Source organism: Canis lupus, chromosome X (genome assembly GCF_048164855.1).
Source record: "Canis lupus baileyi chromosome X, mCanLup2.hap1, whole genome shotgun sequence".
In the NCBI taxonomy this organism is placed as follows: Eukaryota; Metazoa; Chordata; class Mammalia; order Carnivora; family Canidae; genus Canis; species Canis lupus.
The window spans coordinates 124,430,666-124,458,155 of record NC_132876.1 but is presented as its reverse complement, the minus strand read 5'-3'; the positions used below and the strand labels follow the sequence as shown (position 1 = coordinate 124,458,155).

At 51.1% G+C, this 27,490-nt stretch overlaps 1 protein-coding gene across 2 annotated transcripts; it reads left to right on the top strand.

The window, feature by feature from the left end:
• The first annotated feature begins 238 nt into the window (after window positions 1–238).
• LOC140627473 (granulocyte-macrophage colony-stimulating factor receptor subunit alpha-like) lies at window positions 239–27,490 on the top strand. 2 transcript variants are annotated; one of them, XM_072815835.1, is made up of 12 exons: window positions 239–405; window positions 4,355–4,448; window positions 7,069–7,211; window positions 15,418–15,544; window positions 15,676–15,805; window positions 17,544–17,728; window positions 19,649–19,782; window positions 22,491–22,514; window positions 23,669–23,804; window positions 25,102–25,198; window positions 25,626–25,707; window positions 26,646–27,490. In XM_072815835.1, the coding sequence occupies exons 2-12, from the start codon at window positions 4,376–4,378 to the stop codon at window positions 26,721–26,723; spliced, it is 1,209 nt and encodes a 402-aa protein (XP_072671936.1). In that variant the 5' UTR covers window positions 239–405; window positions 4,355–4,375; the 3' UTR covers window positions 26,724–27,490. The 2 variants fall into 2 exon arrangements, with proteins under 2 accessions (XP_072671936.1, XP_072671935.1); XM_072815834.1 differs by having other exon boundaries at window positions 25,623–25,707.

The following is a 27,490-nucleotide window of genomic DNA, read 5'->3' as shown; positions in this document are numbered from 1 at the left end:
CCAGAGGGAACAGGTGGGATGACGGCTGGAGACACCCCGCTGCAAAAAAGAGGAACCCCGAGATGCTGATAAAAAAGCAAAGGGCCAGCTTGGCGCTTGAGAAAGATGGTGCTGGGGGTTGGAGCACTTCCTGCGCGCCGGGGAGATAACCCCGGCCCAGCCACTCATTGAGAAGGAGGACACGGCTGATGGCAGATAAGGCGCTTCTCCAAACGCTGACGTGGGGATGAATTGTGAGTGGGAGTCCATAGAGAGCAGGCTCTTGACCAGGCTTCTTGAGCTCATCCCCGCGGGGACCACGGTTCCGTCCCGCCGTCCCGAGCACCCCTTCTGGTGCCGCCTGTCCACAGCACCTTCTGAAAGCGCCGGAGCGGTCCGAGGACGTTCCAGAAACCTCGCTGACCAGTAAGCTGATGTTTTGTGCATCTCTAGGGCTGTGGGGTTTGTGAGATCCTACAGCAGGATGGGCGCCGGATGGGAGGGGAAACCAGCGCCGTGGGTGGGTATAGGGGGGTATATCACTCATGGAGCAGACGGAGGGCGTGTGGAGGGGATGAGCATCCCCACGGTGCCCAGATGAGAACCAGCGGTGTGAGCATCACTTTACGAAACTCACAAGAGGTCTGTCTGGTGGGTGTCTGCGAACGAATGCTCGGGGTGTCTCCCCACTCTCTACAGGGCGTACGTCCTTCTGGGGAAGCACCCAATATTCCTTTGGGATTTTTTTAAGAGATTTTATTTACTCATTCATGAGACGCACAGAGAGAGAGAGAAAGGCAGAGACACAGGCAGAGGGAGAAGCAGGCTCCATGCCGGGAGCCCGACGTGGGCCCGGGGTCACGCCCTGGGCCGAAGGCGGCGCTAAACCGCTGAGCCACCCAGACTGCCCACTTTGGGGGTTTTTAAGCATTCAAGTGACCAAGGCTTGGTCTTTGATACCGACAGGTCTGACAGGTGCACGGTTAAGTTGGCCCCTGGGTCTACACGGGGTGCATAACCTGCCTTCCCCTTGCACCTGCAGGCGGGACAGGGTGGTGGAGGGAGGGGGGGTCCCCAGAAATGCTGTGGCCTGAGAAGCATAGCGCAGAAGCCAAGTAGCTCCAGCCTGAGCTGGACGAGGCTGTGATGTGCAGCCCCCGGCGATGGGCGAGCGCTCAGAGTGTCCCTGCCACCCCGATCAACAGCTCAGATCTTCCTACCTGGGAGCTGGAACCCCAAACCAAAGGGCATAGATGAGCCTGGTATGAAACGGGGTGGGGGGAGTCATGCCCCGAGGCAAGCACCCTTGTTCCCAACGCAGAAGGCTCGCAGAAGGTGCCACCTGCAGCCAGTGGCCAGAGGTCGGACCTAGGGCCCTGAAGCCTGGGGACACATCCTTGGAGAACGCGGGAGAGAAATGAGGCCAATGCTGCATTTAGGACTAAATAAAAGGAATCCCTTCTAATTACATTTTAATATGTTCCATGTGATGAGGACACTGGGGTCGGAAGCCTGTTGGTTACTAAGACACGCGGAAGGAACGACGGGGCACGTGGTTGGGTCAACGCCATGAGAAGGGCGATGACGATGTGCAAAGCTGCTGTACTTAATGCAAAATTTAAAAAGTCATTAAAAGGCAAACGCCCCATCCGGGTGCCCAGCTCCTCTGGCTGCGTCTGTAGGCTGACCTGTCCCCAGGGTGGGTCCCCACGGAGGCCGAGGCTGGTTCCCCCCGAGGCCTCTGTCCCGGGCGTGTAGACGCCGTGTTCTCCCTGTGTCCTCACATGTTCATCGCTCTCTGCACATCGTTCCCTGATCCTATGATCGGGGCGCACCATACAGACCTCACCTAAATCCCCTCTTTAAAGACCGAATATCCCAATGCAGCCCCATCCTGAAGTCATGGAGTAAGGGTTTCAACAGGTGCATTTCAGTGGGTCACCACAGAGCCCCCGAGGACACCCGTTCTTGGAGAAGGGACACATCCGCCTCTCGGCCACAACGGCAGCTCCGGGGGTTGATAATGCCCCTTTGGGACACAATGGCGGGGCCTGGTTGCCCGTGTCTGTCTCCTCAGAGCTTCTCGAGCAGCCGCCCCTGAGGTTCTCCGTGGCCGTTCTGTGCTCAACATTGACACAGAGACTGACCCCGCGCAGACCTTGTGCCCCAAAGGGCTCACTTCCCTGGGCCGCGGCACGTTGGTTCTTCCTGCCCTGGGTGTGAGACTCTGGGACAGACCTCAGACGTCCCCACCGCAGCCCTCATGTGTCGCTGTGCTTCCTTCCTCGTGGGGAAAAGTCTCGGTGGCGACTGTAGAGTAGGTGAGGGCCATCGCGGGCATGGCAAGGGATGGAGGGAGGCGTCTGAGAGCCACCGCTGTCAGGCAGACCATCCCCGGCGCCAGGGCCTGACCCATAGCAGGTGCACTGAGAACAAGGAGTGGCCTCCACTGGGGGCCAGGGCACAGCACCCCTCCACACGCTGAGCTCATATACACTCCATGCCTTGAAGGGCATCACCACAGGCCCCACAAAATGTACCTCTTGGCCATACAGATGATTTCAGACCACAGGCCACTGAGAACCAGCAGGAGCACAAATAGTTCTGGACGCCTCCCTCGCTGCCAGAAAATACAGGACATTCATTTCCCCTTCCTGGAGGAAATGTACGTCCATACACGGACCTTCTTTATTTTATTTTATTTTATTTTATTTTATTTTATTTTATTTTATTTATTTTATTTATTTTATTTATTTTATTTTATTTTATTATTTTATTTATTTTATTTATTTTATTTTATTTTATTATTTCATTTCATTTATTTTATTTTATTATTTCATTTTATTTTATTATTTTATTTTATTTTATCATTTTATTTTATTTTATTTTATATTTTGTTTTAAGACTGTATCTATGAGTTCACGAGACACACAGAGAAGGACAAAGATGCTCCCCACACTGAGAAGACAATGACGCTCAGAGACTTCTTATCGTCTCGGAGATGCTAATGAACAAGACCGCCCCGGACGTGCCACACGTTTCCTGCTGCCCCTTTCCATATAACTGTCCTTCCCCATTCAGGAGCCAGAAACCCATTTTCTGACGTTGAATCAAAAATGGTTTAAAAAAAAAAAAAAAAGGTTTATTAAACTCGCTGACCATCTGGCTGCCTCCCTGAGCTGCATTTTCCTTGCTGGACTCCCATGCGTATATATATATATGGCGTAAATGCTGGGTTTTCTGTTAAATCTTTTTATCCACGTAATTTGTGGGCATCGGGTGCAGATCTAAGAGGTTAGAGGGAAACGATTTTTCCTGCCCTTCAACCTCTCCTCCCTGATTTTCTCTTTTCCCGGCCTCCTCCCTTGGTCTGTCTTATGTAGGAAGACCTCCCGCTTGGTAATGAGACACAGAGCAGGAAGGAGTTTACCTGCTTCCCCCAGGTAGGGAAATAAATGGCTTCCATCATCCCAGGAGGTGGGCGCACATCCCTGGAAAGGGGCCGGAAACACTGTAATGATGTGCACCCCGACTCGCTGGTGGCCTCTGGGCTCCTATTGGCTCTTTCTGCAAACGTATTCCATCCTGAGAGCACTTGGGCAGCTCAGTTGGTTAAGAGTTAGACTCGCAGTTTCAGCTCAGGTCATGATCTCAAGGTCATGAGATGGAGCCCTGCATTGCTCTGTGCTCAGCGTGGGGTCTGCTTGAGATTCTTTTTTCTCCGCCCCTAACTCCTGGCTCTTTTGATCTCTGTTTCTTTCTCAATAATAATAGTAATAATAATAATAATGATTAATAAAGGTGTTCTGTCTTCAGCCAGACAGAGCTGCCTCATACCCCAAAGTGGATGCCGTGGAGCAGTATCCTCATCACACATTCCTTCTTTTTCATGGAGGCCTCACCTCCCCTGCCCCTGAACCACCTACTGCAAGAGGCACAACCTCAAATAACCCCAATATGTATGGCAGGGTTCAGAGTGGGTCCCCACACAGCGGCCCAGGGGCGGGGATGTGGTCTAGACCCGCAATGGCCATGGTGATGCTGGGTTGCAGGAAAAAGTCCAGTCTGGTGGGAAAAGTGGGTTCGATCCCACGTTGGTAGTCATCGTGGATAATGCACCTTGAGTGTCCTGATGCCTTGAAGGGGGCTCCAGGAGGGTTTCAGAGGGGCTGTCACTTTGTAGGGGGGACCAGGCATGTGGAAATAGGATGGTGGACACACCCAGTGGTTTGACCACATAGGGCACGGGATGCCCCCCCCCAAGAACTTGCTCCTGACACCTGACGGCCCCAGGGGCATGGAGGGGTTCTGAGAATGGAGGGTTCCTGCCCCACCTGGAATCTGACCCTCTGACCTGAGGTCTCCTCCTCTTCAGGTGCAGCATTGAGGCTGGGCCATGGCGACTACGCTGGATCTGGTGAGCTTTCTGGTCCTCCTGAGCTCAGTGTGCTGCAGAGAACCACAGCCGGGTAGGTGCTGGCAGGTGGTGGGGGTGTCTGGGCAGGGTCCCCCTAATGCTGGAAGAGGACAAAAGGCCCTCCCCCAGACCTGATGCATCTATGCATCTCCCCATCCTCTACCCCTGCCCTGGTAAGAGAAGGGGTCCTTGTGGAAACCAAACTGTCAGCGGATGTTCATCATCTGGCACAATCAGGGAGAAAATCCTATCCCCAAACCCCAAGCCCAGCTGGGGTGTCAGCTTTTCTGCCTGTCCTGGGAAAACCTTATTAAAAAGCAAAAATCTCGGACCTGCCGAGATGGCACGGTTGGTTAAGAATCCGACTCTTGATTTTGGCTCAGGTCATGATCTCAGCATGGAGTCTCCCCCGCCGTCCCCCACCGCTGCTCTCTCTCTCTTCCTCTCTCTCAAATAAATACAGAAATTCTTTTTAAAAAATATTTTAGAAACAGAAAAATATCCTCCCAACCCACAGAACCTCTCCCCAAACACGCTAGAGAACGTAGAAATCTTACCGCAGGGCGACCCACCAAAGAGAGCGCACACACAGGGAGAGAAAGCTCACCGTGTTGGGAGCCAGCTGCCCGGGAAGTTGGGCTCCTCTCCTCCCCGGAAACGGGCGTTCACTTCTCTGATCATCACATTTCACAGACGCCCCAGACCCTCAGCTAGCTATTCCGCATTGTTGACGCTCATGTAGCCCCTCTATGAAGAGCCACGCATCTCTTTGTACTTTTGTAGCCTTTGATTTCAGTGTCAAATAAAAAAAAAAAAAAAATTCATGCCAAGACCAATGTCCAGGCACCCAGCAACCTGGGCTTTTTGTTTTTATGGGGTTTTTTCTTGCCTAGGAGTTTTGTAGATTCGGGTTGTACCTGTGAGTCTTTAATCCAGTTGGAGTTAATTTTTTTGTGGATCTGGTTAGTGGTCTGCTTCCACTTTTTTGTAAGTGGCTGCCGCTGTTCCCACACCGTTTTTTGGAGAGACTGTTTGTCCCCTGTTGTCTATTCTTGGCTTTGTTGTTGTAAATTAATTGGTCCTTCTTTGTTTTTTTTCCCCCTAATAGGGAAAATTAAAGTCCTCCTGGTCATTTTGCACTTGTCCTCACTATGGCAGTTTTCTTCTTGGTCAAGGTGCTGCATCAGCCCCACCCCAAAGGGCATAGCCCATCCCCTGACCTATCCTGAAGGCCTGGGAGGGAAGCCCCACTTTGCATTCCCTCTGGGAAGATACAGAGGGCCCCAATTTCTGCACAGCCTGCCTTGTGATTTTAAATTTTTTCTAGACATTTTTTCCATGTTAAAATTTTTTCCTGTATTTAATTTTTTTCTGTATTTTAAGATTTTTAAAATATTTTTATTTCTCTGTATTTTAAGGATCAGTTTCTGTAATTTTAAAATTATCATTACTATAGATAACTTCTTGGTATTTTTCAAATTAGTTTCTTTCTTTTCTGTATTTTTCAAGTTATTATTCCTATATCTGACTTGTCTGTATTTTTTACATTATTTTCTATATTTTTCAAATTATTATTACTCTAGTTAACTTTTCTGTATTTTTCTGTTTTCCAAATGATTATTACTCAACTTTTGTGTATTTTTTTCAAATTATTTTGTGTATTTTTCAAATTATTACTGCTATACCTAACTTGTCTGTATTTTTCTAATTATTTTCTGTACTTTCCTTTCCCTTTTTTAAGATTTTTATTTATTTATTTTGAGAGAGAGAGCAAGAGAGAAAGCACAAGCAGGGGGAGGGACAAGAGGGAGAGGGAGAACGAGACTCCCCTATGAGCAGGAAGCCTGACACGGGGCTGGATTCCAGGACCCTGACATCATGACTTGAGCTGAAGGTAGACATTCAACTGACTGACCCACCATGGTGCCCCTTTTTCTGTATTTTTCAAACTATTATTATTATACTTAACTTTTCTGTATTTTTCAAATTATTTTTTGCATTTTTAAAATTACTGTTAATATAGCTAACTTTTCCGTACTTTTCAAATTATTTTTTCTATTTTTCTAATTATTATTGCTGTACCTAAGTTGTCTGTTTTTCAAATTATTTTTTGTATTTTTCAAATAACTATTACTATACTTAATTTTGTGTATTTTTCAAATTATTGTTACTATGGCTAAGTTTCCTGCACTTTAGCTAAGCAATGATTCTTGCTATACTTTTGTGTATTTTTATTTTTTATCTTTTTTCTTTTGTGTACTTTTAAAATTATTTTCTATATTTTTCACATTATTACAATAGCTAACTTGTATTTTTCAGATTATTTTCTGTATTTTTCAAATTATTATTACTAAAGCTAAGTTTAGGGGTATGAAGTGATATCTCGTTGTGGTTTTGATGTTCATTTCCCTGATAACTGATGGTTCTGAGCATCTTTTTTTCCTTTTTTTCTTTTTTCTGGGCATCCTTTCATGGGCTTGTATATGTCACTTTGAAATCGTTCATTTTACGTTATGTGAATCTGGCCTCAGTAAACCGATATGACAATCCCCACCTGGTGTTTGCAGAACGTCTCCCCTCTCACCTGTAACTATAACATCACTTGCAAGGGGTGGGGAGGGGAGCAGGTTCTAATTCCTACTAAGTGTTTATTAATATTTTTTTAATTGCAGCACAAGAAAACGTATCTCCTATTATAAACATGCAGCTAGATTCAAGGAAGAAAATGTTAAGCTGGAATTACATAAGAAATGTGAGTGAGCAAGAATGCGTAATATATACCCCGCTCGGCTCTCCCACCTCGCAACCCCCACAGGTGAGTGTTCATGGCTCGTGCCTTATGGCTTGGCTCCTTGCAAACCTTGAATTGTCCTGTGAGATGACTCTTACGTCTCCTGCCTCCTCTTGAGTTCCACTCCTATTGCTGTTGTCGGGGAAAAAAAAAAAACATTTCCTCACCCTCTCAGGTTCAGGGGTAGGGATGTGCAAATTAAACTGACGAGCGTCAGATTTTTCAGAAGAAGAGATCTACAGATTTGTTCCCGGTTCAACTTTTTTTTTACCTAAATGAAGATTCACAGGAGAGAAGTAAACCCCCAAAGAAGTGGATGGACTAGGGAGTTTTTGTGCCATTTTTTCTAAAAGGCTGGAAAATTGAGGAGACGTCTCGACAAAGAAATGTGGATTTCAGCTTCTGAGGCCGATAAATTTCGGGGACGTGACCATGGAATCAGCATATGGGTTATTCCCATGTCCATTCTCAGGTGCCAGATGCTCAAAATGATCCTTATTCCAAAATAGCCTATTTGGGATTAATCCCAACTATAGGAGCCCTTCACCCTGCTTTGTACAGTGAGAGTAAAATCTACACACTGAGTCTCACGTATGAGGAGGAATCTATAATAGCTGTCTTTTCTGCACCTGCTTTCATTTTGATCTCTCCCCTTCCATGAGGGACTACAGGGAAAGATGTGGATTTGCCCCTTAAATGGATGTCACCATGGAAACAGCGCCCCCCGGATTCAGTCCGTGTCTTTCACTCACTCGTCACCTAGTACACACACACCCTTGGTTGCATTCTAAGGACCTTAGAGAGGAAAAACCTTATCATCTAACCTCTTAAGCTGTGTCTGGAGGCCCGTGAATGAACAAGAGATGGATGAACAGGAGGTAGAAAAGTATATTCCCATGCATATGGAACTTCTTTTTATTTCTCATATGGGGCTTTTATTTTTTTTATTATTATTATTTTTCATATGGGGCTTTTAAAACATAGCCCAATAAATAGGTAAAGTTAACGATTTATGTACCTAGTAGGAAAAAGGAAGGAGAGAGTAAAGCTCTTTATGGGAAGAACAAGCATTTTTCCAGAAGAAAATGGGAGATAAGAAAGTTTGTGATGAAGCTAATTCCTACAACTGTAAGACGTCTTTCAGTCTTCGTCACGGCCCAGAGAGGGCATTTATGATAACATTACCCTCGTTGTCCTTCCTAAAATCCACCTGAAAGAGAAAATTTATAGCAGCCTTATTTTCTAGGACTTTCTGACTTCAGTTAGATAAGAGAAACGCCCCCCAAAACGTTTCTTTGTGCATCTCTTAAATCCAAACGTCTTCACTTTAAAATAATGTTCATACCAGGCAGCCCGGGTGGCTCAGCAGTTTTAGTGTGACCCTGGGGTCCCGGGATCAAGTCCCACGTTGGGCTCCCGGCATGGAGCCTGCTTCTCCCTCTGCCTGTGTCTCTGCCTCTCTCTCTCTCTCTCTCTCCGTGTGTCTCTCGTGAATAAAATCTTTAAAAATCTTTAAAAATAATAATAATGTTCATACCAATTCTGCGATTGCTGGGGATGGGGGAGGCTCCTCCCCACATTTATAGCTAGTTTTAGCAATTTTTTTTTGAAGATTTATTTATTTTGGGGTGGAGAGAGACAGAGGGAGAGGGAGAAGCCCAAGCAGACTCTGTGCTGAGCATGGAGCCCGACTTTGGGCTGGATCTCACGACCCTGAGATAGGACCTGAGCTGAAACCAACAGTCTGAGGATTAACCCAGTGCACCACCTCGCGCCCATTACAGGGACTTCTTATGTGGGTTCCTCTGCCGCCACCTCCAGGCTGATGAAGGTCTTGCCGTGTCCCCAGAGATTAACTCCTGGGGTGGGGGGGAGGCGGTATTCTTTGCAAAGAAATGTCTAGCTTTTAAGCAAGTGACCTGCATCGGGGTTTCCTTGTATCTGCTTGTTGCAATCGTCTTAAAAATCATCCTTGTGCCAAAGTGGGCTTATTTTGGGGTGAAATATTCTATGACTGGTCACACCTTAGGTGAACTGAACTGTGTTTTCAGAGCCCCTGAGAGGAGGAGGCAGGGAGGAGGGTTGCACATGGGGGCTCACGGGAGATCCAGCAGTAGGCGTCCTTAGGCACCCGTGCTTTTAAAAAGTCGTGAAATTAGGGGCACCTCGGTGGCTCAGCTGCTTATGCATCTGCCTTCAGGTCAGATCAGGTCGGGATCTCAGGGTCTTGGGATCAAGTCCAGGATCGGGCTCTCAGCTCAGCGGGAGGGAGAGAGGAGTCTGCTTCTCCCTCTGCCCCTCCCCCTGATCATGCTCTCTCTCTCTCTGTAAAATAAATAAAATATTTTTTAAAAAAAAATTAATTAAAAGTACTGAAATTAAATTTTAAGCTAATGACACAAAAATAAACAGGTCCCAGACCTTCCTTTCCATGTGGGTCATGTTTACACATGGTATAGCTTTCTGTCGCTTGCTTCAAAAAAACAAATTTTTTTTTTTCGATTTTAAGTGTTTGCTGTTGGTGCAAGGAAGTCACTGATTTTACGGCCTTCCTGTCCACGGGTTTCCTTAATCTGTTTTATAAAGTCAATGCATTGCAGGGAGCATCTGGTTCTCGGAATGTTGTCCTGTTAGTTCAGAAATAAGGCAAACGTGACTTCCTTCCGTGCCATCGTGGCGGCTTTCTGTTTCGTCTCATTTTTCATTGCGAATTCCAGAAAAACGTTCATGAATGTGGTGTTTCCATATGACTTACAGTAGTGTCAGTCGATGTAAAAGAGAAAACCCAAAAGCAAAAACCTCTTTTCGCATGTCAGAGAGACTCATTTAGGTTCCTGCTGATCTAACCATTGTTTGTCTCCAAAAACTGGTTTTTGCATACTCTGCAAAACTTGTGTTCCAACCTCTGCTGAGATTATGATTATTTAGTCCTCCCGTCCCACCTCCACTGATGTTATTCAAACAGATTGTGCACAATCATGATAGATACTTTTTTTTGAATAATGTTGAATTCAGTGCATGAGCATGACATTTTGGGGTTTCTATTTTTTATAGCTTTACATTTTTTTCTTCTTTTTTAATTTTTTTTTTCATTTTTTTCTTCTTTAAAAATTTTTTTATTTTTCTTTTTTCTTAAGTTTTTATTTATTTATTCATGAGAGACACAGAGAGAGAGGCAGAGACACAGGCAGAGGGAGAAGCAGGCTCCATGCAGGGAGCCCGACGTGGGACTCGATCCCGGGACTCCAGGATCATGCCCTGGGCTGAAGGCAGATGCTCAACTACTGAGCCCCCCAGGTGTCCCTAAAATATTGATTTTTGAGTAAATCCCTACATCCAAAGTGAGGCTCGAACTCACAACCCCACAATCGACACTGGCACACTCCATGAACGGAGCCAGCCAGGTGCCTCAATTCTTAAAAATATTTTTAAATGAAAGGTTCTTTTGAAAATATCCCCGGGATAGGTCCGAGCGGGGCCAGCGACGTGAAATCAGGTCTACTCGCCCAAGGTTCCCAAAGGCCATGCGTTTTTGCCTGTGTGTGTTATATGTGTTGCAAATCTCTGGTTCATTTCCTTCCGCCTGCTGTGCACAGATTTGTTTTGTGGGTTTTCTCCTGCAGGAAAAAGGGGGAGGGGGGAACTGCTAGCTGGTTAGCAGAGAGAGGCCCTGGTGTTTTAAATGAAAACAGGCCGCAAAAATAAAAATAAAAATATAAATAAAAATAAAATAAAAAGTAAATAATAGTAATAATAAAAATAAATAATAAAATAATAAAATAATAAATAAATAAATAAATAATAAAATAATAAATAATAAAACAATAATAAACAAATAATAAAATAATGAATAAATAATGAAATAATTGATTAATAATAAAATAATAAATAATAAAATGATGAATAAATAATGAAATAATAATTAATAAAATAATAAGAAGAAAATAATAATAAATAAATAATAAAATAATTGATAAATAATAAAATAGTAATAAATAAATAATATAATGATAATAATAAATAAAAATAAAAATAAAAACGGGCTGCAGGATTTCTCACTGGGGTTTTGGATTTTCCGTGAGGCCAAACAGAGATGCCTGCAGAGAAGAGGGGGATTTGAACCTTGAAGGCATCTCTGGATGCTGTTTTATTCCGTCTTTAGCAGCAGCCCCGTCGCCCCCGAGAGCCGGCTGGGGGGTCAGGATTGAGGGGAGGGGCTCTTTGCAGCTGGGGGACCTCCAGGGAGCCGGTCCTGCCTGCGACTGTGAGCACAGGTTTGGCACAGGTGTCTCGGGTGTTAATGATGCTCTGAGTTTCCTCTGTTTTGAATTTGAGGGAATCTGAGTGGATGTAATTACCGTCGGGTCGGACTCGGGCTGACCGGTCAGGGGAGGCGGTGCCTCTGTTCCCACTGCCCCCCAGCCACCCCCTGCCCCGCCGCCCTGTGCCCATGGAAGCCTGTGGTTTCACAAACAGGATGCTGCTGTGCTGACTTTCTTTTCCCCCTTTCTTTCCATGTGATGTTTTTCCTTCCAAACTGTCTTAAATCTCGTGTCCTCTGTGGGTCACTGTGTTGACGCTCAGCACGTGACGCCGCGTGGGGCTGGGTGCCAGTGGCTGCCCCTGTCAGCGAGCGTTGCTCTGCATGGTCTTCAAGTCCCTCATTCCATCCCACTCCATGGACGATGCTTTTTTTGGGGGGGGGCAGGGGGGAGGATTAAAACTAAATTCTGAAAAAATAAAATAAAATAAAATAAAATAAAAAATAAAAAAAAGAAAACTAAATTCTCCCTGCAGCTGTGAAAGAGCATCAGCTGTGCACCTGCTACGACGTGCATGAACTTTGCAAATATGTAGCTCAGGGAGAAGCAGATAGAAAAGGCTACACGGCGCGTCAGCCGATTTATAGGAAGCTTCCACAATAGATGAATCCTGTTAAAAGAAGTGGGTTAGTGTTTGCCAGGGCCTGAGGACGGGGGTGGGGCCTACGGGGAGGAGGATAAGAATGTTCTGGAACCAGGGGATCCCTGGGCAGCTCAGCGGTTTGGCGCCTGCCTTTGGCCCAAGGTGCGATCCTGGAGTCCAGGGATCGAGGCCCGCATTGGGCTCCTGGCATGGAGCCTGCTTCTCTCTCTGCCTCTCTCTCTCTCTGTCTATTATAAATAAATAAATAAATAAATAAATAAATCTTAAAAAATAAAAAAAGAAGAATGTTCTGGAACCAGAGGTAGAGCTTGCACAACATAGCGAAGCTGCCCGATGCCCCTGACGTGCGCACTTCAGACGGATCCACATGGTCCATTGCGTGGTTCACTTTACGCCTAAGTGACCTCGATAAAAAAAAAAAAAAAAATCATAATTAAAAAAAATCAATCGTGTAAAAAGGGAAAGCACAGAGCAAAATAGAAATAAAGGTATGACTATGTCGAGGGATGAGACGAAATGCCCTACGCACTCAGAAGCCCGACGCAGGTAGAGTGGGCGAGAAGCCGGGGCGCGAGGTGCCGGCGGGCAGCCCGTGTGGACCTGGCACACGTGGGAGGGACCTCCCCCCTCCCCGATGCACCTGCTCCCTGAAATCACCAAGAAACATAAAAATCCCATCTTTTAGATGAGCGAGAAATGGTCTCTTGGAACAAAGTTCCCACAAACACAGGAGGCAGGACCCCCTTTTGCACATATCTCAGGGAGACCCTGGTGCTGCTGCACCTTTTCTAAAGGGGATGCTCATGACAAAGAGGTAGGAGGCTCTCTCTGTCATTTTGGAACTAGACAGCACGTCTTATTTTATATTTTATTATTATTATTATTTTTATCATTATCATTATTATTATTAGAGATTCGATGCACCCTCACGATGGACAACCTGGACGTGTTTGTGAGCCTCTGATGATGTAGGAGGTGCATTTCTCCTCATCCTGGTCACCGACAGGCCCAGCTGTACGGAAACTTCTATTCAAACATTTTCTCCCCTAAAACGTCTGAATGAGTCACCCCCTGGCCGCATCCTGGGCGGTGCGTTAACGCTGTCAATCACCTGACTTTTGTGTAAATCCCAGACGTTCCTTCCGAGGGACTCTGGTGACCTCAGTAAGGCCCAGGCTGCTCCTCCTAGAACAACCCTGCTTCCCTGTAGGTCTTTGTCCATCATTCTCGCGTCCACATACGTATTTTCTTTGGTTTTGGGATTCCCAAGACACTTTTTTTTTTTCTTGTCTGGAGCAAAACCTTTTCAGATAAAAGGGTTTCTATAGACTCAGAAATGGAACATGTGGTGTTTCCGCCTCTAGAAAAAAAAAGAAATTCTCCAATTATCTCCTATGGCAGGATCAGTCCCTAGACTCCTAATTTTGGGGACTCTTTGCTTTTCTTTAAAAAAGGGGAGCCACCCTGGGCCTCAGAGGTGCCACAGATGGAGTGTGTGGATCTGTGGTTTCCCCCTAGGCCACCCCACGGTTTCCAGATTCCCTTCCCCCTGAGGTCACCCGAGGTCAGTCCACTGTCCCCTCCCACAGTGCTCTATGGCTGCTCACTCCGTCATCCCTGGTGACACTTGTTAGGGAAATTTATTTTATTTTATTTTTTTATTTTTCTTTCTTTCTCCCTCTTCTAAAGATTTTTTATTTATTTATTCATGAGAGGCACAGAGAGGGAGAGAGGCAGAGACACAGGCAGAGGGAGAAGCAGGCTCCATGCGGGGAGCCCGATGCGGGACTCGATCCCAGGACCCCAGGATCACACTCTGGGCCGAAGGTGGGTGCCACACCGCTGAGCCACCCGGGGATCCCCGAAATTTATTTAACACAAAATCTGCCCCCACAACGCAGCATGCCTCCCCACAGAGAGAAAACAGCTGAATTACTACATGAGCATGAATAACATTATTTCGTAAATAATCACATAAACCAGGACCACCCAAATGAGGACACGTGAGACTCTCCCCGGGGTGTCGGCCACCAGATCTTACCCTTGTCAGAGCCCCCAGAGTCCTGCAGAGGAGTGAGAAAACGTTCTAGGGGTGCAGGCGAGCAAAACCACGGTTGTCTACACTGTTGAGTTCTGTGTGCGGGGCTCTGCAAATTAGAGTGACAAAAAGACAGGTTAGCTGAGAAGAGGCATGCGCTCTCTACATGCTGTTAAAAATTTTACATGGCATGAGTTTTCTTGATGAAAAAGAAAAAAAAATGCCCCCAAAAAGCAGTTAGACCAGAGCTTGTATCCCATGCAGGGTGCAGATGTGACAAGAGGCAGAAAAAGAGCGCGAGGCTGCTCAAGGCGGCGCCTCTCGGGAAGATCGATATTTGGAGGACACCGCGGGAAGACAAGGTTTATTTTGGTAGATTTGTTCGTACAGGTCCATATTGGTGCCAAATTTCTGCCTTTTTTGTGGTCCTAAAAGTTCCCACAGAGGGAACCTGAAGCATCTTTGTTTCTAGAAGTTTCTGCAGTTAGATAATGGAAAGTCCAGGAAGGTCTTTTTTTCTTTTTCTTTTTCTTTCTTTCTTTCTTTCTTTCTTTCTTTCTTTCTTTCTTTCTTTCTTTCTTCTTTCTTTCTTCTTTCTTTCTTTTTTCTCTTTTCCCTCTTTCTTTGTCGTTTTTACATTTTGACTTCTTTTTTTCTTTTCTTCTTCTTTTTATTTTTTTTTATTTTTTTTTTTAAGATTTTATTTATTTATTCATGAGAGGCACAGAGAGGGAGAGAGGCAGAGACCCAGGCCGAGGGAGAAGCAGGCTCCATGCAGGGAGCCCGATGCGGCACTCGATCCTGGGTCTCCAGGATCACGCCCTGGGCCGAAGGCAGGTGCTAAACCGCTGTGCCGCCTGGGCTGCCCTTCTTTTTTTTTTTTTTTTTTTTCTTTAATTCAACTGCCCAACACATAATACATCATTACAGGACGGCTTCTTTCTGAATCTGTGGGTTCTCAGTTGCTCCCAGCTCAGCACAATGCTCATGCCACAGTGGACATGGGAAACGGAGTTAGGGATGTCGTCAGTGTCACTCAAGCCCTGGCCATGGTGGGCCAGCTGTGAGCTCCTGGGATTATTGCACAGATAGCAGCCTCCCGCAGGCCTCACGAGGCCGGACGCGTGCCCTTGTTATTACAGTCACGTGACCGAGTAGGGGGGGTCCAAGGGGGCACATCCCACCGTGGAATGATCTGAGGACTGAGTGGCCCCAAGGGCCCCGAAGCGCACGTGATGTACAGGTTTTCCATGGTGCGCTTCCCAGGTCACAGAGGACGACACGCACTACTGCATCTTCCGCAACCACGTGCTGCACAGAGGGGCGAACCTCACCGTGAACGTCACGTGTGACGGTAATGTGTTCCAGGAGCTGCTGGTTTTCGCTAACCCAGGTGAGGTCCCCGGTGCTGGGAAGTTCCCAGCTCCCGCCTCACCCGCCTGAGGGCCACCGAGGTCTCCACCCCTTGGGTGTGGGTGGTGGCGGCGCAGCCGGTGAGGGTTTTGACGGTTGGTGTCTTGCCAGGCGTGGAAGGTTCCGGCGCCATGAACTTCTCCTGCTTCATTTACAATGTCCGCTTCATGAACTGCAGCTGGGCGCCTGGCTCCAGGGCCCCCGCCGACGTCTGCTACCAGCTCTTCTGGTGGGCTTCTTTGTAAGTGCCTCGCGTGTCTCCCAAGCAACGGGGATCTTTGTGCGGATCCTAATGGGGGATCTTTGTGTGGATGCTAACAGGGGGATCTCTGTGGGGTTGCTAATGAGGGATCTTTGTGTGGATGCTAATGGGGGATCTTTGTGTGGATGCTAGCAGGGGGATCTTTGTTCGATGCTAATGGAGGGGGATCTTTGTGTGGATGCTAATGGGGGATCTTTGTTCGATGCTAATGGGGGTGATCTTTGTGTTGATGCTAATGGGGATCTTTGTGTGGATGCTAACAGGGGATCTTTGTGTGGATGCTAATAGGGGATCTTTGTGCAGATGCTAATGGGGGATCTTTGTGCAGATGCTAATGGGGGATCTTTGTTCGATGCTAAGGGGGGTAACTTTGTGCAGATGCTAATAGGGGATCTTTGTGCAGATGCTAAGGGGGTATCTTTGTTCGATGCTAAAAGGGGGGATCTTTGTGTGGATGCTAATGGGGGATCTTTGTGCAGATGCTAATGGGGGATCTTTGTTCGATGCTAAGGGGGGGAAACTTTGTGCGGATGCTAATGGGGGATCTTTGTGGATGCTAACAGGGGATCTTTGTGTGGATGCTAATAGGGGATCTTTGTGCAGATGCTAATAGGGGATCTTTGTGCAGAGCTAATGGGGGATCTTTGTGTGGATGCTAATGGGGGATCTTTGTTCGATGCTAAGGGGGGGAACTTTGTGCGGATGCTAATGGGGGATCTTTGTGCAGATGCTAATGGGGGATCTTTGTGTGGATGCTAATAGGGGATCTTGGTGCAGATGCTAATGGGGGATCTTTGTGCAGATGCTAATGGGGGATCTTTGTTCGATGCTAAGGGGGGGAACTTGGTGCGGATGCTAATGGGGGATCTTTGTGCAGATGCTAATGGGGGATCTTTGTGTGGATGCTAATAGGGGATCTTTGTGCAGATACTAATGGGGGATCTTTGTGCAGATGCTAATGGGGGATCTTTGTTCGATGCTAAGGGGGGGAACTTTGTGTGGATGCTAATGGGGGATCTTTGTGGATGCTAATGGGGGATCTTTCTGTGGATGCTAACGGGGGATCTTTGTGCAGATGCTAAGGGGGGATCTTTGTGCAGATGCTAATGGGGGATCTTTGTGCAGATGCTAACGGGGGGATCTTTGTGTAGATGCTAACAGGGGATCTTTGTGCAGATGCTAACGGGAGGATCTTTGTGTGGATTCTAATGGGGGGGGATCTTTGTGCGGATGCTAGCAGGGGGATCTTTGGATGCTAAGGGGGAATCTTTGTGTGGATGCTAACAGAAAATGTAGAGCGAGCTGTAGGGCTTCCTCCCCACGGTGGGTTGCCTCCCCGAAATGTCACAACATCACAGAACCCGGGCAGGACAACCATTCCTCTTTGCCGTGGCCTGGCTCCGAAATGCAAACTTCCCCTCCCGTCCTTAAGAGATGAGGAAATCCACAGTTTAGCGATTTTATCATGCACGGAATGGGTTGCAATGCCTACGCCCGCTAAACGGCGGGATTTGTCCCTGAGGGCCACGTCCCAGCCTAGTGCGTGGGACGCGTGTCGTGTTCTGGTTTTGCGTTTATCCGGGGATGGATTTTATCATTTTTTTAGAGGGTTTTCTGGGTTTTGACCTGGGGGAGGGCATATTTTGTTGTTAATACTATCTGCTCAGAACGACACACAGTCATCGGGCTTTTCCTGGGTCCCTTTTGCCAATGACAGGCACGAGGACGAGGTGGAGTGCCCTCACTACATCATGAACTCCGAGGGGATGCGCGTGGGCTGCCATTTCGATCAACTCGGCGAACCCCAGAACATGGACAATTACTTCTTCCTGGTGAACGGGACCAGCCGTACGGCGGCAATTCCGTTTTTGGACTTCGTTCCATTTCAAGCCTACAAAATCGGTAAGAGGTGACCTCACCCTGGGTCCACACCCCTGCCCGGGTGAGCCATCTCTCTCTCGCTTCTCTCGTCTCTCGTCTCCGCTCACACCTGGGCCACGTGGGACGCGTTGCTGGGTTCCCTCCCGACCAGCCTGAGCAAGATCCGGGCTGTGCACTTGGGGTCTGGACGGTCCCCGTAGGTGGGATGCAGGAGAGGCCTGTGATCATGACACATATAAGACTTTTGTTGATTTTTGTAAATTCTCCCCAAATCTTGAATTCACGAATCCTGTCTCATCATTGCTGATGGGGTGGAAATACGGGGTTGGTCTTTGGTCACCACATGTTCATCAATAGGTCAGCACATAGCCTTGTTTTATGTTTGTTTCCGTTTAAAGACATCTTATAGGGATCCCTGGGTGGCTCAGTGGTTTAACCCCTGCCTTCGGCCCAGGGTGTGATCCTGGAGACCTGGGATGGAGTCCCATGTCGGGCTCCCGGCATGGAGCCTGCTTCTCCCTCCTCCTGTGTCTCTGCCTCTCTCTCTCTCTCTCTCTCTCTAGTCTATCACAAATAAATGAATAATTAAATCTTTAAAAAAAAAGACATATAGTGTAGATTGTTGATAAATTAATGTTGAATCCAAGACCCACAGCCCTGAACAATGCTTATCTAACATGTGTACTTTCTCCAAGACGTACACCATGGCCTTCTTGTGCATACAAATGCAAAAGAAGAAAAAAAAAAAAAACTTCCTCTACCCTCTTAGGTTCTGTACACAGGCCTTGCAAATTAAATGGACAAATGCTATATTAACAGGAGAAAAGCACACAAATGCAATTTTAATTTTTAAGCTTTATATGCATCAGAGGAAAGCTTCACAGAAAAGAAACAAACATCTCCCAAAGAAGTGGTTAGACTCAGGAACTTACATAACATTTATTTTTCATTTTTTTAAAAGATTATTTATTTATTTATTTATTTATTTATTTATTTATTTATTTATTTATGATAGACATAGAGAGAGAGAGAGAGGCAGAGACACAGGCAGAGGGAGAAGCAGGCTCCATGCTGGGAGCCTGATGTGGGACTCGATCCGGGGACTCCAGGATCGCGCCGTGAGCCAAAGGCAGGCGCCAAACCGCTGCGCCACCCAGGGATCCCCCTATTCTTCATTTTTTAAATTTACTTTTATATATTTTTATCCATACGTCCTTTTAATTAAAAACAACTGATTAGGAATCCCTGGGTGGCGCAGCGGTTTAGCGCCTGCCTAAACCTAAATCCTGGAGACCCGGGATCGAATCCCACGTTGGGCTCCTGGTGCATGGAGCCTGCTTCTCCCTCTGCCTATGTCTCTGCCTCTCTCTCTCTCTCTCTCTCTGTGACTATCATAAATAAATAAAAATTAAAAAAAAAACTGATTACTGAGTTAAAGAAAAAGTGATTTGTGCTTTTAGAGGTGGTAAACTGAGGAAAGGTAAACGTACGGGGAAAGTAATGGGAGACAGGGCTATATTAGTAAGTTTTGTTTGTGCAGACTCAGCTTGCTGCCGACTTTCTATTCTCTTCGCGGACATAAAAATTCCCCAGAGTCGGGATTCACGGCAGTCATAGTTTCTCAGAACTGTGCGGTCTTAGTCACTCCCATAAGCTCCAGGAAAGCTTCTTTCTGGGTCTGCGATTGTCAGCTGCCTTCAGTTCCAAGTCACTCATGTGCCAAGGTGTCATGTTCAGGGGGTGGCCTTCCGATCCGCCTTGCGCACATCACACAGCAACCCAGCTGGAGCCCCTAACACCCCCCAACCCTGAATTCACCCCATCCACATTGCACACTTAATTTTTTTTCTTTCTTTTTCCCCCCCGCATTGCACATTTAAAACACGCTGCGCCGTTTGCGGGCGTTTTGTCGTCATTTTGGTTCTGTTTCGTTTTCCGCAGAGAAGTATGACCCGCCGACGAACATCACGATCACCTACAACAGATCGCACCACATTATCAAGTGGGACAATCCCGAGATCAGATACGACCTTTCGAGTTACGTCCTGTACTACGAGCTGGACATCCAAAGAGCGGTAAGAAGCCCCGACCCTGGTGCGCGACCCACGAACCATCCGCAATCTGGTATTTTCCCGTGGAACGCAATCCCGGCAGCTGATGAGCATGCGCCTCTGCTCCAAACATGTCTGAGCACTCCTGTACCCTGTTTTTGCCCTAAACGGGTGATTGATTCCTTTATTACTTTTTAATGAAATTCCCTTATTTATTTTAATTTTTTTAAATTTTAAAACACTAATCTCATTTATTTTTTTTAATAATCCCTATGCACCGTGTGGGGCTCAAACTCAGGACCCTGCAAGCTGAGTGGCATGCTCCACCGATCGCCAGCCAAGGAATCCCAATATGGTGTTTATTTTTTAGAGTCATTTTAGGTTCATAAAGTAATGACTCTGGATGTCTTCATTGGTCCCATCAGCGACATTTTTCACAATGCGGCCTTATGGGACGCAGCCCCTGTTGGGACGTTTTTTGGAAACAAAATGTGAAAATGGGTCGGGAATGGCGGGGCTCATGATAAAGACACGGGAGCCCCCCCCCCCCGAATCTTCAGTTTGCACATTGGTAAGTGAGATTCTGCACCTGAGATCTGGACTTGTCCCCGACTCCTGGAAGTTGGGGACTTTCCGGCAGACGCTCGGCATCTGTGTTTTCCCCGTGGCCTGGGGCTTTACCCTGGGCCCCATGCCTGGAGCCGGGGCAGAGGGGAACTCAAATTCATGCATCCTCTCTTGCCCTCATCGGAGACACACAGTCCGGTGCCGTGCTGTGGGCATTCGGTTCTGAGCACCCGAGACCCCAGGGCCTTTGCACGTCCTGCTGCTTCTGCTGGCAGGCCCTCCCTCCGTCCTCAGGTGCTGGGTCCTCCATATCCACGCCCGTTCTCACCTCCTGTCCCACTGGTCTCTCTCCATTGTGCCGTCCCCACGCCCCCGATCCGGTTTCTTCCCAGGGGCGATCTGGAATCAGGCGTGACCTGAAATGTTCTAGTGCCTCTGCTTTGTGCATCTTGCCTCCTGGAGGCAGGTCCCCTGAGTGCGGGGACCCTGTCATCGTGCCTACGCTGACCACAGAGCTTGTGCACACCACAGTGTGGGGCACACGTGAGAGTTCTGGGGTGACCCCCAGGCCCAGCCCCCGTGGAACCGCGCAGCCCCGGGCACCGTTCAGAATGGAAATGAGGTCATGACCCTTCCGTCCCTAAAGCCCTCCCCAGGTCGGGTATGGATCTTGGATTAGAGTCAAGGCCCCCGATGTGTGTGCCCAGGGTCTGCGGTGTCTGGCCCTGCCCTCCAGTGTCATCCTGCCCCGTGCTCATGTGGGCAAAGTCACACAGGTGACCTCAAACAGGTGGGCTTGTGCACAGGTGTAACTATGCACAGGTGACCTCACATAAGTGACCTCACACTGGTGACATCACAGGTGACTGCATCCATGTGACCTCACACACGTGACCTCACACAGAAGATGTCACACAGTGACACCCACACAGGTACCTATACAGTGGTCACCTCACAGGTGACCTCACACAGGTGAACTTACAGAGGCAACTAGGCACGGTGACCTCACACATGTGAGCTCATACTGGTGACGTCACAGGTAACCGCATGCATGTGACCTCACACAGGTGAACTTACACAGGTAACTATGCACAGGTGACCTCACACAGGTGGTCCCACTCAGGTGACCTCTGGCAGCTGTGCAGCCTGGAGTGTCCTGTGCATGTCACGCCCCAGGAGCCAGGACCACCAGCAGCAGCAACCCTTTTGTCATCAGGTCCCACCTGACGTCCACACAGCCTCACGGACTCACCCAGTAAACACTGGAGCCCGCTGAGGGTCTCGGAGGTGGTCAGTCCTTACGAGGCATTTGAACATTCCCCGACGCAGAACAAAACGCTCCTGTAGACGCTGCCTTCTCGCCCCTCATCAATATCCCCAGAGCACGCTCGCCAGCCAGACAGAAATTCACAAGAAGGAAATTGATCCTTTATGTGTCCAGGGGGGAAAGCTGTTCCTCCACCCTCTTAGGTCCTGAGCCGGGGAGGTGCAAATTAAATAAAAGGACAGTTAAGGGAAGGGGGGAGCAAACGTTATTCACATGCATATGGGACCTCACAGAAGAAGAGACTCTTGAATAACTGAAGTTAGCAAGGGAAGGGAAGGAAAAAGCTTCCTTTTTTTTTTTTTTTAGAAAAAGTTTCCTTAAGAACAAAATGGGTTTAAAAAAAATGGGTTTGTAGAACAAATAGGAGATAAGAACCACTGTGACTGTGACGATGTTCGTTTAGGCAGACGTCAGTGGCGTTTTTTTGTCTCTTGCGTGGGCACGAAACTCCCCCAAATGGGATGAACACTGGGTGTCATACCATATGTTGGCAAATTAATAAAATTAAATAAATAAATAAATAAAGTAAAAGAAGAAAGAAAGAAAGAAAGAAAGAAAGAAAGAAAGAAAGAAAGAAAGAAAGAAAAAAAGAAAAAGAAAAAAAAAAGAGAAACTCCCCCAGATGTGCGATTGAGGAGACATTCATGGTCCCTCCCGGAAGTGAGGTGTCCCCAAGCCGGGAGTTCACGGCAGTCCCTCCTTCCCCCTCCTCTGCTCTCCGGCAGGTGGAAAAGCTCTGAGGAGGCTTCTTCCTACCCGCTCCGGGGTTCTGCGTGGGTTCCCACATTTGCACGTGATGCTGAAAACACACATTTTAACAATCTTTCCCTTTTTTCAGGGCAGCTCCTCCAAGACAAAGCACGTAAGTCTCTCTGCCTTTCTGAGCGATTCCTGCTGCCCAGGAGGGTCCCCGAGGGGATCGGGGGAAGGGATCCGTCCATCTGTGGGCTACCTGGCAGGTGCCCGGGGCCACGCCGGCCCCTCCCTTACCTGCCCCCGGGCTACTGCGGCTGAGGGGGTGGGGCAGTAGCGTGGGGTCTGCTGGGTCTAAAACAACAACTTGAGCTCGTAAAGACCAGATATCTCAGCCGTGGACATGTGAGCAGAAGAAACTGGGTTCTTGGGGGTCACAGGGACCGTCAGGGACATGTCCCGGGTCGTGCGACCTGGGGTCAGCGTCCGTCCTGATATCTAGGCTGCAGGGAAGCACCACGGCCTCCGGAATGACCCGGCAGGCAGGGACTCTGTGTCCCACTCAGGTCCAGCCCGGAGGTGCTTGGATGTTTGGATGAGATTGGGGGGGGGGGGCAGCGGGAGGGGCCACCCCGTCTCAGGAAACGCAGCCCTGCTCCTGACGGCCCTTCCAGGTCCTTCTTAGCTTCCCCGCTCACCACCCTTCTGTCCCGTGTCCCTCTGCCAGGCCCTCCAGACCCGCCTGCCCCGGGACACCAGGGTGCGCCGTTCCCGTGCGGTGGACCCCGGACACGTGGTGGCCCCCGTCCACAGGGACGCTGGGGCCTGCCCCAGAACTGGCCTCCGTTTTGGCCGTGGGGAGGGACAAGAGGGCGCGGAGCAGTCCCCGGGCACCCAGCTGGTGATGTCGGACTCAGGACCGGATGGCCACGGGGCCCCCCGGACCGCCCCTCCAACCACCCCCTGCAACCACCACCGGTGTGCAGATTCGGAATAACCTGGAGCCACCCTGGAGGGTCTGGGGACTCTGCCCAAGATGTGGGCGCAGCTCAGGGAGCCCTTCCCAGGGGACAGGCACAAGGTCCAGCTTCCCAGGGGACATCCCAGGGGACAGATGCATGGTCCACCTTCCCAGAGGACAGGTGCAGAGTCCACCTTCCCTGGGGACAGGTGCAGAGTCCAGGGTCCCATGGAACAGCCAGTGCTGCCTGGATGGATGCTCCTGGCCGGGGTGTCAGGTGTCGCTTCTGCCCGGAAGCAGGGAGCGCAGACCCCAGGGGACCGCCACACGTCGGTCACAGCCGGTTGTCTCCTCTCCTGAAGGTGTTCCAGCGGGGACAAGATCCGAACGTGTACCTGATGCCCAGTTCCGCCGCCAGGGTGGAAAGCACGTTCCGCGCGAGGGTGCGCTACGTGTATAACGACCTGTGGAGTGAGTGGAGCCCGACGGTGCTATTCGGTGAGCGCCCCAGGCCCCGCGCTCACGCTCCGAGGACGAGGACGGATGGATGGATCCGCGCGGGGCTCCCCCCACCTCCCCGGGCCTTCCTCCACCGCCTCCTGCCGCTGGCCCCGGGGGCCGGGGGGAGCTCATCTGGGACCCTTCACCTCGCCCACCTGGAATGACCCTATTCCCAGCAGGTCCCGCGCAGGGATGTCGGGGTTGGGGCGCACGCAACTTTTGTTTGGAGACGAGGGGCGGGGGGCCTGTTGAGTGCACTGCAGCGGCTCCCAGCGCGCTCTCTGCCCCGACGCAGCATCTGCGGGCGTGTCCTGCTGCCCCGCACGCCCTCCCGTGGCCTGGGGTCACCCTCCAAGGACGCACCCCCAGATAGCAGCACGGGCACAGGGAACCCCCTGGGCTGCTGTTCACTCAGCCCCGCTGGGGTGTCTGCAAGGCCCTCGTTGCCGCTGTCCCCCTCCCGCGGGGGTCACGCAGGGCTCAGGGGTGCTCGGCCCATCCCCCTGGGCGCTCCATCACCTCCCCGTCCTTTAGGGGGGCAGGGAGGGTTATCCCAAAGCCAGTGGCCTGCAAGGTGACAGCTCCCATTACGCAGAAGCGCAAGCGGCAGGAAACGCACCGTTTTATGCGGGGGGGGGGGGGGGGGGGCGAAACCCCACAAGGCCGGGGTCCCCCCCCAGCCTCGTCTGCGGCTCCCACACCTCCGTTCTGGGGATTAGAGCTCCAAGTATGCTCCAGCTGGATGCGTAGAGCTCTGCAGGCTGGCGCCCCGCACCCCCACCCAGAGGAGCCCCCAGTGCACGTGTGGGCTCCTTCCGTCCCGAGATCGGGGTCTCTGCTCGCAGAAGCGGCGCAGACCACCCAAGGCCAAGCCGCGGTACCCAAAAGGGGAGCGTCCGGGGCGATAGAAACCACGCGTCTGTCCCACCCTCAGGAGTTTCACAATTACGCGTTCATTCCTTTGGCTGGGCCGCAGGGTGTTCAAAGTGAACGTGGGCTGAGAAGGAACATGCGTGCGCGGTTCTAGTTGGGCCTGTGCGCAAACGCTTACGGGGCAGCTCCGCCGGGAGGGAGCAGGGCGCGGAGGACACGGGGGGCGGGGGGAGGGGGGGGCACAGGTCTCGGCGAGGGTCCGCGCGGCAGGGCCAGCGCTCCCGCCTCCGCCGCTCCTCCGCTCGGCTCCCGCACGCCCGCCGCCCCGGGGAGGGAGTCGGACAGCAGCGCGGGGGCCGCCGTGTGCGCCACCCTGACGCCGCGCTCCTGACGCCGGCTCCCCACCCCCACCCCCGCCCAGGCCTCCCGGAGGAGCGCGAGCCCCGCGGCGCAATGTTCGACGTGGTGGTGTGGGCCACGGCTGTGCCCGCGCTGCTCCTCATGTGCCTCTGCAAACGGTAAGGCCCGGGTCCTGGCACCAGCACGCAGGACGCTTCTCGGGGCGCGGGGCGCGGGACCCGGTGCGTGCGGAATGGCCTCGGGGAGGGCGAATCCGGAGGCCAGGGGGCAAGGACCCCGGGCGTGGGACCCCGGGCGTGTGCAATGCGGGGAGGGGGGCGCGAATCCGGAGTCCAGGGCGCGCGGACCCCGGGCTGCGGAGGGCTGGCGAGGAGGGCTGGCGAGGGTCGAGAAGGGACTGTCCATGGGGTAAGGGTCTCCTGCTGCGCGCCCACACGCCCTCCGCACCCCGCGCAGGGGCGGTGGGTCCGTGCAGCCGCGGCCTGGCTCCGGAGGTGCGCGCTTTCTCTGGGGAGGGAAGGGAGCCCGCGGCCCGGGGTGCGCTGACCGTGCGCGGCGCCCTCCACGGTGCCGTGTCCTCAGCAGGTTCTACAGGAGCCACAAGCTGTTTCCACCCATCCCGCAGGTCAAGAAGGAAATCACGGGGGCCCTCATGCCGACCCTGGAGGTGAGCGCGTGCCCCCCGCACCCTGGGAGGTGGCGCGGACCCTCTGGGGCTCCCAGTGTTTGCAGGTGACCGCTGCCCTGGGGCACGGTGTCACAGAGGAGGGGTGTCCTGAGCTCCCCAACCCAGGAGCACTTCCCAGGGGACAGATGGAGGACAGAGGGAAGTGGACGCTCCCCCCCACCCCCACCGGCCCCGCAGCGTCCAGCTGCCTTCACCACAAAAGTCTGTCCTGGGGTCACCCACCACAAAACTGGAAATGTGGGGTCTGGCCGAGGAACAGCTGTGGAGCGCAGGAAGCGGTGTGACCCTATTTCTCTGCTGGAAACCCCCGCTGGTCCTGGGGGGGGCGGAGGGAGCTGTTGGTTGGTCTCTGTCCCTTAGGGGGGCTCGTGGACACCAGCACCCTCATGAGGACACCCCGAGTCCGTTACATGGGTTCAGACCCTACTTGCACATAGAGGTGCCTCCACTGGGTGTGGATGGAGCTGGGGTTTGGGGGCGACCCTTTGACCCCTGACCACGGTCCCCTGTGGCGAGGGACCCTCCCTGGAGCTGGGGGCACCCATGACTCTTCTGACTTGCCCTGAGCATGTGCCCCAGATGCTGCCCCGTGATGAGCAGAGGATCTCCCCCAACATGGATGGGGGGGCTCCGGTTCTGGGCTTGACGCTGTTTCCCTGGGAAGCCCCCCTCCCCCTTTCCCTGGGGCGCCCTTGAGGCCAGTAGGGCCTCCCAGCGAAGTTTAGGGTCCGCCCTTGGGGCAGCAGGTGTCAGAGCTGCGCTCCTGCCTCCCGCTGTGTCCTAGTCCCCTACATGCGTGTGTGCGCATCCGGCCTCCGAGGGGGCTGCGTCCACTCTGTTCACGGATCCTTTCCTGGTGGCACCACAGGTGCGTGGCAGGTGCGTGGTGTCCACGCTGCCCGTCTTGTCTTTCTCAGGTCGCCTGGGATGACGGCCACCTGCCGCCGGGCTCCCAGGAACCCGAGGACGTCCTCATGGTGGAGGAAACGTGGTGACTACCGCGGGGACAAGCGGACATCGCAGCTTTGGCCTCATCCCCCGCCCTCCCCGCCCTCCCCGCCACCCCTGCAAATGTCACGTGTGTGCGTCGTCTTCTTCGCTGACCAGCAACGCTGCCACCCCGACACCCAGCAGCATGGCTTTTGGGCTTTCTGCGCGCGTCCACGCGGGCCGGCCGGGAGGGATGGTGTGCGCCGCGGGGCACCCCCTGGAGGGAGGCTAGCTGTCTGTCTGTGTGTCCGTGTCTCTGACGCACGACACGCCCACTCGGGGACAAGGAGAGAGAGGCCAGTCCGCACGCCCAGGTCCCCCGTGTGGGTCCCGCAGGCTGGGAAGCAAGCGGGACGCGGGCGGGAGCGTCCCCATCGGTTTGTGCACCTGCTGCTCCATCCCCGCGGAGATTTGGAGGGTGGCCCGTCCCCACCATGCAGCTAACATGTTTCAACGTGACAAATGATGGACGTGGCGGGGGGGGGGGGGGACCTCTTGGGAGGAAAGAGCGTGCGTGTGTTCCGCGGATGTGCCTCCGCATTTGGCGATCTGCGCGTGTCTGGATGACGCTCAACCTTGTGTCCCCCCGGGGAGGTGAAGCGCGTTAGGGCGCAAATCCAGCTGCCGCCCCCGCGCCCACGGAACTGCTGCCCCGTGGCTATTCATCCAAAGCACCTGCAAAAGCCCAAAAAAACACGTAGGCAAACACACACACACACACACACACACACACAGAGGAAATAAAGCTGTCAGTGCGGGAGACGCCTCACCA